Here is a 12,265-nt window from a genome sequence, read left to right as displayed (position 1 = left end):
AAATAAATAAATGAATAAATAAATAAATAAATAAATAAGTAAAATGCATCCTAAGTTATTGTGTTTTAAGATATAGAGCTGGGGTTTTGTTCGTTTGGTTGGTTGATTCCTCCTGATTCAGACAGATGTATGCTTGGCTGTGGTATATTTTAGTATCATAGAAATTGAACCGGGCACTGTCAGACAATTATGTATGGCACTTCTCCAACACGCACACGCACACACGCACACACACACACACTTCACAGGAAGACCCCAGACATTAAAATTTTGGTCAAGTAGCATCTGGGAGCCCCATCTCAGCTGCTGCAGAGTTCCTAGGACAAATACACAAAGACAGCCCCTTCCCCATACTGTCTGTTTTCTCTTTGAGGGAGGCAGTCCAAGGTAGAAGCAGGCATCAGGGCCTCTACCTACTGCTGGAGTGATGCCAGCACTTGCCAGTATGCCCACATATAAAAGCATTCTCCCTGCCCTATCTGTCTGAGTTAAGCACAGCCTTTACCTGTTGGAGGTAAGAGACTGTTAGTTACATCAGGAAGGGCAAATTTGATTTTTTTTCCCAATTTACATCCATTGGCATTATATGAAACTAAAATTGCTCTTGTTTTGTTATAGGTTAAGTCACTATCTTTATTTTTCACTGCTGATATTATGTGCCCTATTGTTTACCTATTTGATTACTATGATTGTAAATTTAATTAAAAAAATTAGGAACACGAGTCCTGGCTCCCTGGTCCCATACCACACTTTTCTTTGGGAATCACCTACAATTAATACTCTTCTTTAGGTGTTAACAGTGTTTTATTCACAGATGAAACCAGTGGAACATCTACATTTAAAAGAAGTTTCTAAGCTCCAGTCAAGATCTTAAGTTGTGGACTTCAAGCTGTATTATGAAGTTATAATCATCAAGACAGTATGGTACTGGTACCCAAACAGACACTCAGATCAATGGAACAGAATAGAGAACCCAGAAATGGACCCACAAACGTATGGCCAACTAATCTTTGACAAAGCAGGAAAGAATATCCAATGGAATAAAGGCAGTCTCTTCAGCAAGTGGTGCTGGGAAAACTGGACAGCGACATGCAGAAGAATGAACCTGGACCACTTTCTTACACCAGACACAAAGATAAACTCAAAATGGATGAAAGACCTCAATGTAAGACAGGAAGCCATCAAAATCCTCGAGGAGAAAGCAGGCAAAAACCTCTCTGATCTTGGCCGCAGCAACTTCTTACTCAACACGTCTCCAGAGGTAAGGGAAACAAAAGCAAAAGTGAACTATTGGGACCTCATCAAAATAAAAAGCTTCCGCACAGCAAAGGAAACAATCGGCAAAACTAAAAGGCAACCGACGGAATGAGAGAAGATATTTGCAAACGACATATCAGATAAAGGGTTAGTATCCAAAATCTATAAACAACTTATCAAACTCAACACCCAAAAAACAAATAATCCAGTGAAGAAATGGGCAAAAGACATGGATAGACACTTCTCCAAAGAAGACATCCAGATGGCCAACTGACACATGAAAAATTGCTCAACATCACTCATCATCAGGGAAATACAAATCATAACCACAATAGGATACCACCTCACAACTGTAAGAATGGCTAACATTAACAACTCAGGCAATGACAGATGTTGGCGAGGATGCAGAGAAAGAGGATCTCTTTTGCACTGCTGGTGGGAATGCAAACTGGTGCAGCCACTCTGGAAAACAGTATGGAGGTTCCTCAAAAAAATTAAAAATAGAACCACCCTATGACTCAGAAATTGCACTACTTGGTATTTATCCAAGGGATACAGGTATGCTGTTTCAAAGGGGCACGTGCACCCCAATGTTTATAGCAGCTAATGGACAATAGCCAAAGTATGGAACGAGCCCAATTGTCCATCGAAGGATGAATGAATAAAGAAGATGTGGTGTATATATATATACACACACACACACACACACACACACACACACACAATGGAGTATTACTCAGCAATCAAAAAGAATGAAACCTTGCCATTTGCAACTACATGGATGGAACTGGAGGGTATTATGCCAAGTGAAATTAGTCAGTCAGAGAAAGATAAATATCATATGGCTTCATTCATATGAGGACTTTAAGACACAAAACAGATGAACACAAGGGAAGGGCAGTAAAATAATATAATAACAGGGAGGGGGACAAAACATAAGAGACTCTTAAATATGGAGAACAGAGGGTTACTGGTGGGGTTGTGGGAGGGGGGATGGGCTAAATGGGTAAGGGGAATTAAGGAATCTACTCCTGAAATCATTGTTGCACTATATGCTAACTAACTTGGATATAAATTTAAAAAATAAAAAAAAAAAAATTCATCTTTAAAAACAAGAAACAAAACAAAACAAAATACCTAAAACAAAGTAGCTCTCAGCCACTAATATTTAATATTTTAAAAAATCTTAAGTTGGACCCCTAAAAAGGTAAATTCATATTTGGGTTATTTGGTTCACTTCGATTGTGGATCTAAAAATCATAAATAATTTCTTAAGAATTTCGAAGGAGAAAGATGTGATTTAAAAATAACATTGTTAATGTTCTGTCTTAAAGGCTACTCTATGATGAACAGTTAGACATGCAAGAACACAGAAAAAAAGAAAATGTGATTTATTGTTTTAGTAAAACAGGGACTCTATCTTTCTGTTCTGCCATCCCTGGCATGTGGCTACCAGAAAAAGTTACAAGATGGCTAGGAAGAGGAAAAAGGTAAGGGACAAAAACTGGCACTCCACCCAGCTGAGGTATTCCTCTCTATTTTTTTAAATTGTTTAAAAAGTTTATTTATTTTGAGAGAGTGAGAGCATGTGGGGGACAGGCAGAGAGATGGGGGAGAGAATCCTCACTGACAGCACGGAACCCCCGAGGAGCGAGGCGGGGCTCAATCTCACTGACCCAAGTGACATCATGACCTGAGCCAAAATCAAGAGTTGGGTGCTTAACCAACTGAGCCACCCAGGCGCCCCACCGCTTTTCTTTTGAATTATTCTTCTTTAATGAAGTGACAGGAAGTCTCACCACAAAAAAAATATGCTCACATCTTACCTATGGGCTATCTAAGCTATAAGGGAAGTTGGGAGATGTAGTGTTTTTAGCTGGACACATTGCTGACCCCAACAAAATCCGGATTCTGTTACTAAGGACGAGAAGAAAGGATAATGAGTGAACAAGTAGCAGCTTCTAGAGCATTTGGTATCTTTGCCTGGCTCCTTCTGCCTCATCATGCCCCCTTCCCAAGGCTACAGGAACATCATGGGTTCTTGTCTCTTCCACTCTGGTTCCCCAGAAACTGCTGGCTCTCCCCATCCCTAAGAACAGATTCCTCACTTCGCAGCAGAGGGCAGCAGAAGCTGCTCATTGAAAGCCCTTTGGAGTTTTTCTGGGCTGGGATAATTTATGCTCTAGCAGGAGACCCTGGTGGATGGAGCATTAAGGCAGCAGCTCAGGAAGCACAACTGGAAAGGCAGAGGTAGAGGAGTCAAGTGGAGCTGCCAATCTCTTGCCTGATTAGAGGAATGGATGAATATTTATATCATGATGCAGTCTATGAGCCAACTCAGCTGTGTGAGGAGGCATTCAGCATGCAATGAGGACAAGAATGAAGTATAGCACTAGAAAAACCAGCCTGTGCCACCCATTCTTCCATCTCTGCCAACCTGCCTACTTCTTATCCACTTACTGTTTCATGTGGTTTTATGCTTATAATTGGAAGTATTCATCTTGTTTTCTCATTAATTCCCTAGATGTGCATATTTTAGCTTGAGCCCTACAATCCTTTGGTTTCTACCTCTTCTACCTGGCTTCCTAGGTTTTGACTCCTGCTGGACGTGATTTTCTTCTTACCTCATTCACTTTTGTTCCAAAACACTAGCTATAAGCCACTGCTCTGATGTCTTGTGTTTCCTAACTTAACATTTCCTCCCTAGACTATTTCCCCCTTCTTGGCGCATGTACAGCAATAAACACAAAGATACTATTTTGGGGGGTCAAGTATTAACTATCATGTTCTATTGCAAATAGCATTGCCCACTAAAATTATTAATGGCATTAGGTTATTTTACTTTAGATTCAACAGAAGACTCAATAGAAGAGGTAACTGCAGATCATCCAGAGGTTCTTTCTATAATAGAGGAGACTGTAAAAATGACAAAGGATATGAACTTTGAACATCCATATGAAAAACATGCTGAAATCCTAGAGGAAATCATCAAAGAGGTAAGAAATCCAGATCCAAACGTTTATGCTTAGTAATTTTTAATTTCAACAACTATGCAATATAATTTCATAGCTTTGGAATTAATTCTTTATTAACTTTTGTTTAACTGAGTTCAGTTGGTTAAAATATGGTGCATAGGAAGCCAGTGCCAAAATAGATATTTCATCTATGAGCTAATTAGTTGTTAACCAAGACAAATTTTACTCCATAGCTAAATTATTTCATCCAACCACCTTGAACATGTGTTCATAGGGGAAATGGATGGACACAGAAGTGATTTTCCAATCTAAGGGGAAAATGAAGCCTCAGATGCTTTGTCTTACTGATGGCAAACCAGGTTTATCTCTGGTTTATAAAGAACAAGATATCCATATGGGTCTGTTTTGTACAGGGACCTTGAGTAAGCATTCAGAGCAACAGTCGAAGACAACAAATCTGTTTTGGACTCTCAATGAATTTCTTTGGTATTTCTATGTAATTTGAAAGTGATATAATTAAATGTTGGGAGGAGAAAAAAAATATTTTGAGAGTATAGCACCACTCTATAACACACTGGGCAGGCTCCTTGAGTCCCAGACTGTACCCAGGATGAATTGCTGTCCCCCTCTGAGCTTCCCATAGAGATCTTTCAACTTCTTCTGCATGTCTTCAGGTTGTTTTGTCATCAACTGATTCCTTCAGAAACATTCTGACAGGGGTGCCTGGGTGGCTCAGTCGGTTAGGTGTCCAGCTCTTGATTTCAGCCCAGGTCATAATCTCATGGTTTGTGAGTTTGAGCCCCACATCGGGCTCTGCACTGACAGCACAGAGCCTGCTTGGGATTCTCTCTTTCCCTCTCTCTATTCCTCCCCCACTGTGCTCTCCCCTCTTCCAACCTCCAAATAAATAAATAAACTTAAAAATTTTTTAAAAAAAGAAACATTCTGAGAACCTACTGCTTGCCCTTTAATATGCTAGATTCTAGGGCTATGAAGATGAATTAAACGCAACTCTTTAAGGAGCCATCAGTCAGGTGGGGAAGGCTGATGAAATGAGCTATCATGTACTAAGTGATAAGTAGATATGTGCAAGGTGTAGGAATCCCACTAAGGTCAAGATGGTCATCTCTGCATGAAAGGTGAGACAGAGCATCCCAGAGGAGAGACATACAAGTGAAGCAGGTCTTTAGCATGATGGAAGCCCCATCCTGACCCTTCACGGAAAAATTTCTCCATTCTCTTAAGAGTTTATTCTGGAGGATACAAATCTACAGGGAATACCAAAGCATTTCTGATATATATAGGAATGTGTGTAGTGTCACTAGATGATAAACTGCCACTCTGGGATTGTGGAGGAGTTTAAGTCACATTAGATTTTTTTTTATTATTATTTATTTATTTATTTATTTATTTAATTTAAAAGAGAGAATGCGGGGCGCCTGGGTGGCGCAGTCAGTTAAGCATCCGACTTCAGCCAGGTCACGATCTCGCGGTCCAGGAGTTCGAGCCCCGCGTCGGGCTCTGGGCTGATGGCTCAGAGCCTGGAGCCTGTTTCCGATTCTGTGTCTCCCTCTCTCTCTGCCCCTCCCCCGTTCATGCTCTGTCTCTCTCTGTCCCAAAAATAAAAATAAACGTTGAAAAAAAAATTAAAAAAAAAAAAAAAAAGAGAGAGAATGCATGAGCGCCAGTGGTGGGGAGGGGGCAGAGGGAAAGAGAGACAGAAAGAATCTTTTTTTTAACGTTTATTTTTCAGAGAGAGTGAGAGAGAGAATATGCACAAGCGGGGAAGGGGTAGAGAGAGAGAGGGAGACAAAGAATTCATAGTAAGCTCCAGGCTCTGAGCTGTCAGTGCAGAGCCCAACACGGGGCTCAGACTCACAAATCATGAGATCATGACCTAAGCCGAAGTCAGATGCTTATCCCACTGCACCATCCAGGTGTCCTGAGTGAGAGTCTTAAACAGGCTCCATGCTCAGTGTGGGTCTCGATCCCACAATGCTGGGATCATGATCTGACAGCAATGGACAGATCATCTAAGAAGAAAATCAACATAGAAACAACGGCTTTGAATGACGCACTGGGTCGGATGGACTTGACAGATATATTCAGAAAATTTCATCCTAAAGCAGTGGAATACCATTCTTCTCGAGTGCACATGCAACATTCTCCAGAATAGATCACATCCGGGGACACAAATCAGCCCTCAACAAGTACAAAAAGATCGAGATCTTACCACGCATATTTTCAGACCACAACACTATGAAACGAAATCAGCCACAAGAAAAATTTGGAAAGACAACAAATAGTTGGGAATTAAAGAACATCCTACTACAGAATAAATGGGTTAACCAAGAAGTTAAAGAGGAAATTAAAAAGTACATGGAAGCCAATGAAAATGATAACACCACAGTCCAAAACCTCTGGAATGCAACAAAGGCAGTCATAAGAGAGAGGTATATAGCAACCCAGGCCTTCCTAAAGAAGGAAAAAAAGTCTCAGATACACAACCTAACCTTACACCTTAAAGAGCTGGAAAAAGAACTGCAAATAAAACCCCAAACCAACAGAAGATGGGAAACAATAAAGATTAGAGCAGAAATCAATGCTATCGAAACCAAACAAAAACAAAAAATCAGTAGAACAGAGCAATGAAACCAGGAGCTGGTTCTTTGAAAGAATTAACAAAATTGATAAACCCCTAGCCAGTTTGATCAAAAAGAAAAAGGAAAGGACCCAAATAAATAAAATCAAAAATGAAGGAGAAGAGATCACAACCAACTGCAGAAATACAAACAATAAGAGAGTATTATGAGCAATTATATGCCAATAATTTGGGCAATCTGGAAGAAATGGGCAAATCCCTAGAAACATACAAACTACCAAAACTGAAACAGGAAGAAATAGAAAATTTGTAGAGACCCAAAACCAGTAAAGAAATTGAATTAGTAATCAAAAATCTCCCTAAAAACAAGAGCCCGGGGTTGGATGGCTTTCCAGGGGAATTCTTCCAAACATTTAAAGAAGAGTTAATACCTATTCTTTTGAAACTATTCCAAAAAATAGAAATGAAAGGAAAACTTCCAAACTCATTCTATGAGGCCAGCATTACCTTGATTCTAAAACCAGACAAAGACCCCAGTAAAAAGAACTATAGACCAATTTCCCTGATGAACATGGATGCAAAAATTCTCAACAACATACTAGTCAACCGGATCCAACAATACACTGAAAGAATTATTCACCATTATAAAGTGGGATTTATACCTGGGATGCAGGGCTGGTTCAATATCTATAAATCAATCAATGTGATACATCACATTAATAAAGAAAGGACAAGAACCAGATGATCCTTTCAATAGATGCAGAGAGAGCATTTGACAAAATACAGCATCCTTTCTTGATAAAAACCTCAAGAAAGTGGGGATAGAAGGATCATACCTCAAGATCATAAAGGTTATATACGAAAGACCCACCACTAATATCATCCTCCATGGGGAAAAACTGAGAGCTTTCCCCCTAATGTCAGGAACATAACAGAGATGTTCACCCTCGCCACTGTTATTCAACATAGTGTTGGAAGTCCTAACTTCAGCAATCAGACAATACAAAGAAATAAAAGGCATCCAAATCAGCAAGGAGAAAGTCAAACTTTCCCTCTTCACAGGTGACATGATACTCTATATAGAAAACCCAAAAGATTCCACCAAAGAACTGCTAGATAAAACTGCCAATCCATGAATTCAGCAGTGGCAGGATATAAAATGAATGCACAGAAATTGGTTGCATTTCTATACACCAGTAATGAAGCAGCAGAAAGAGAAATCAAGGAATCGATCCCATTTACAATTGTACCAAAAACCATAAAATACCTAGGAATAAATCTAACCAAAGAGGTGAAAAACTATACACTGGAAACTATACAGTATAGAAAGCTTATGAAAGAAATTGAAGAAGACACACACAAAAAAAGGAAAATTATTCCATGCTCATGGATTGGAAGAACAAATATTGTTAAAATGTCGATACTACCCAAAGCAATCTACACCTTCAATGCAATCCTTATCACAATAACACCAGCATTCTTCACAGAGCTAGAACAAACAATCCTAAAATTTGTATGGAACCAGAAAAGACCCTGAAAAGCCAAAGCAATCCTGAAAAAGAAAACCAGAGCTGGAAGTATCACAATCCCAGACTTCAAGCTATATTACAAAGTTGTAATCATCAAGATAGTATGGTACAGACAGAAAAACAGACACCTTGATCAATGGAACAGAATAGAGAACCCAGAAATGGATTTACAAACATATGGCCAACTAATCTTTGACAAAGCAGGAAAGAATATCCAATGGAATAAAGACAGTCTCCTCAGCAAATAGTGTTGGGAAAACTGGACAGCGACATGCAGGAGAATGAACCTAGACCATTTTCTTACATCATACACAAAAATAAACTCAAAATAGATGAAAGACCTAAATGTAAGACAGGAAGCCACCAAAATCCTTGAAGAGAAAGCAGGCAAAAACCTCTTTGACCTCAGCCGCAGCAACTTCTTATTCAACATTCAACATTCAACATTCTTATTCAACATTCAACATTCAGCAACTTCTCCATTCAACATGGAGACAGGAAACAAAAGCAAAATGAAGTCTTGGGACCTCATCAAAATAAAAAGCTTCTGCACAGCAAAGGAAATAATCAGCGAAACTAAAAGGCAAACAATGGAACGGGAGAAGATATTTGCAAATGACATATGGATAAAGGGTTAGTATCCAAAATCCATAAAAAAACTTATCAAACTCAACACCCAAAAAACAAATAATCCAGTGAAGAAATGGGCAAAAGACATGGACAGACACTTTTCCAAAGAAGACATCCAGATGGCCAACTGACACATGAAAAAATGCTCAACATCACTCATCATCAGGGAAATACAAATCAAAACCACAATAAGATACCACCTCACACCAGTCAGAATGGCTAAAATTAACAACTCAGGCAATGACAGATGTTGACAAGGATGCAGAGAAAAAGGAACCTTTTTGCACTGCTGGTAGAAATGCAAACTGGTGCAGCCACTCTGGAAAACAGTATGGAGGTTCCTCAAAAAATTAAAAATAGAACCACCCTATAACTCAGCAATTGCACTACTAGGTATTTATCCAAAGGATACAGGTGTGCTGTTTCAAAGGGACACATGCACCCCAATGTTTATAGAAGCTAATGGACAATAGCCAAAGTATGGAAAAGAGCCCAAATGTCCATTGATGGATGAATGGATAAAGAAGATGTGGTATATATATATATATACCATATATACTCTATACCATATATATACTCTATATATATACCATATATACCATATATATATATATATACCATATATACTCTCTCTATATATATACCATAGAGTATTACTCAGCAATCAAAAAGAATGAAATCTTGCCATTTGCAACTACATGGATGGAAATGGAGGCTATTATGCTAAGTGAAATTAGTCAGAGAAAGACAAATATCATATGACTTCACTCATATGAGGACTTTAAGAGACAAAACAGATGAACATAAGGGAAGAGAAACAAAAATAATATAAACACAGGGAGGGGGACCAAACATAAGAGACTCATAAATATGGAGAACAAACTGAGGATTACTGGAGGGGGTGTGGAGGGGGGATGGGCTAAATGGGTAAGGTACACTAAGGAATCTACTCCTGAAATCATTGTTGCACTATATGCTAACTAATTTGGATGTAAATTTTTAAAAAATAAAATTAAAAAAATAAATAAATAAAACTAAGGCCATTAAAAGTAAAAAATAAAAATAAAAAAAGAAATCAGTCAAAGGGATGAAAAGTGCAACATAGGGAATGTAATCAGCACTATTGTAATAACTTTGTATGGTGACAAAGGGTGACTACATTTATATTATCATGGTAAATAATTATAAACTTTATTTTGTAATGTATATAATTGCAGAATCACTATATTGTATAGCTGAAACTAATATTATATTGTGTGTCAGTTGTACTTCAGTAACAAACAATAATAAATATATACATACATACTTTTACATGGATTTTTTTAAACCCACAACATGAGGATCAAGGTTCATTTTTTTCTTAAATTTTTTTTTCAAAGTTTTTATTTATTTTTGGGACAGAGAGAGACAGAGCATGAACGGGGGAGGGGCAGAGAGAGAGGGAGACACAGAATTGGAAACAGGCTCCAGGCTCCGAGCCATCAGCCCAGAGCCCGACGCGGGGCTCGAACTCACGGACCGCGAGATCGTGACCTGGCTGAAGTCGGACGCTTAACCGACTGCGCCACCCAGGCGCCCCAAGGTTAATTTTTTTCTAATACAAATATCCAGCTGTATTCTAGCACCATGTATTGAAAAGACCAACCTTTCCCCACTATCATAAATCAAGTGACCCTGGGGCGCCAGGGTGGCTCAGTGGGTTAAGCATCCAACTCTTGATTTTGGCTCAGGTCATGATCTCCTGGTTCATGAGCTCAAGCCCTGTGTCAGGAACAGCACTGACAGTGCAGAACAGCCTGCTGGAGGTTCTCTCTTTCCCTCTCTCTCTGCCCGCCCCCTCTCGCGTGCTCTCTTTCTCTCTCTAAATAAATAGATAAACTTTAAAAATAAATAAAAATTAAAAAATAAATCAAGTGGCCCTATCTGTGTGGTCTATTTCTGGACACTATTCTGTTCCATTGACGTATTTGTCTATCTGTGTTCCAGTACCACACATACTAACTACTGTAGCTCTGTAATTTCTCCCAGCATTGTTTTGTAGTTTTCAGGATAGAGGTCTTCAGTATCTCTCATTAGGTTTATTCTTAGGTATGTAATGTATTTTGATGCTATTTTAGATACCGTCGTGGTTGTATTTTATTTTCCAATTGTTCCTGCAATCATTTTTGTATCCTGTTTTCCCATTTTGCTTCCTACTAATTTCACTTTCTTATCTGAAGCTCACAGCCCATGTGCAGAACAGGTGCACTTGGGCCTAACGGATGATCCAGTCCAGGAAAAGGGAATAGGTTTTATTTCATTTGCAAATGGAACAGTTAGGCATGGCTTCCTAGAGTGATGGGTTAAGGAGGCTTCTGAAACCACATCTGTATCTCGGTATTCTTAGAATCTTTTAGAGTTATAGTTTAACAGTATTTTAAAGTCTTAAAAATACAGAAATAGTGATAGGTATCATTTCTACCAAAGGGAAATAAGAGTCACCCCCTTGCAATGGCGAATGCACGGAAGTTTTTCCATGCTAAATCATTTGCACTTTTCCCTGGTTTCTGTCTTGACTGGCTACAGAGCACACAACAACAGAGGCTGGGGAACACTGGGAACTTTTTTCTGCTCCTATCGCTCTGCACACTTGTGATAACTGAAGCTGTTACACAGACTATACCAAAGGTATTTGCCCAGTACCTAGCAGAAAAATGTCTCGAGAACAACGTCAAGGGAAGTGGGGCTTTTGCGTCGAAGCTGCCACTGTATGTTGTTCAGCCCATGACTTATCTGGCTGCGTATCATATCCACAACCTATTTCTTTAGTCACTGTAGTCTTCTCTATGTGATACATCAGTCTTGCTCTGCTTCCATGGTCACACAGCTATTGCTCTAAAACATCTCCATTTCTGCCCTTGTACCTGTGTTTGTCACATGGTCATTATGTTTTTCTGGGCCTCCCTTGTCTCTCTGTGTCATGTCCTGCTTCCTCTGATTCTCCCAGTCCCTTCTCTCAATCTCTCTCTCTCTCTCTAGATATTTTTCACAGTGATAAATATTTGTTTATACAAGCGTGAAACATATATGTATGTGTATATAATATATATATATATTCACAAGTGATTAAAAGTAAACATGAAATAACATAGAATAAGGGAATCTAAAAGCATTAAATACAGGGGAAAATTTATTAAGTTAAAATCACAAAAGGATAGAAAGATGAATAGTGCATTTAAATGTTACATCATTTTTCTAAATATTACTTTCTCTCATTCACCCCTTCCCTGAGG

The 12,265-nt window shown here is 38.9% G+C and overlaps 1 protein-coding gene across 1 annotated transcript in view; it reads left to right on the top strand.

Moving 5' to 3' along the window:
• AK9 (adenylate kinase 9) overlaps positions 1-12,265 on the top strand; it is a 135,391-nt gene that overhangs the window by 46,668 nt on the left and 76,458 nt on the right. Inside the window, 3 exon segments of the mRNA XM_043592094.1 lie at positions 815-847; positions 850-891; positions 4,105-4,253. Of these exon segments, the coding sequence (XP_043448029.1) occupies positions 815-847; positions 850-891; positions 4,105-4,253 (224 nt within the window).

The sequence above is a fragment of the Prionailurus bengalensis genome, chromosome B2 (assembly GCF_016509475.1).
Source record: "Prionailurus bengalensis isolate Pbe53 chromosome B2, Fcat_Pben_1.1_paternal_pri, whole genome shotgun sequence".
Lineage (NCBI taxonomy): Eukaryota > Metazoa > Chordata > Mammalia > Carnivora > Felidae > Prionailurus > Prionailurus bengalensis.
This window is presented reverse-complemented; position numbering and strand designations above follow the sequence as displayed.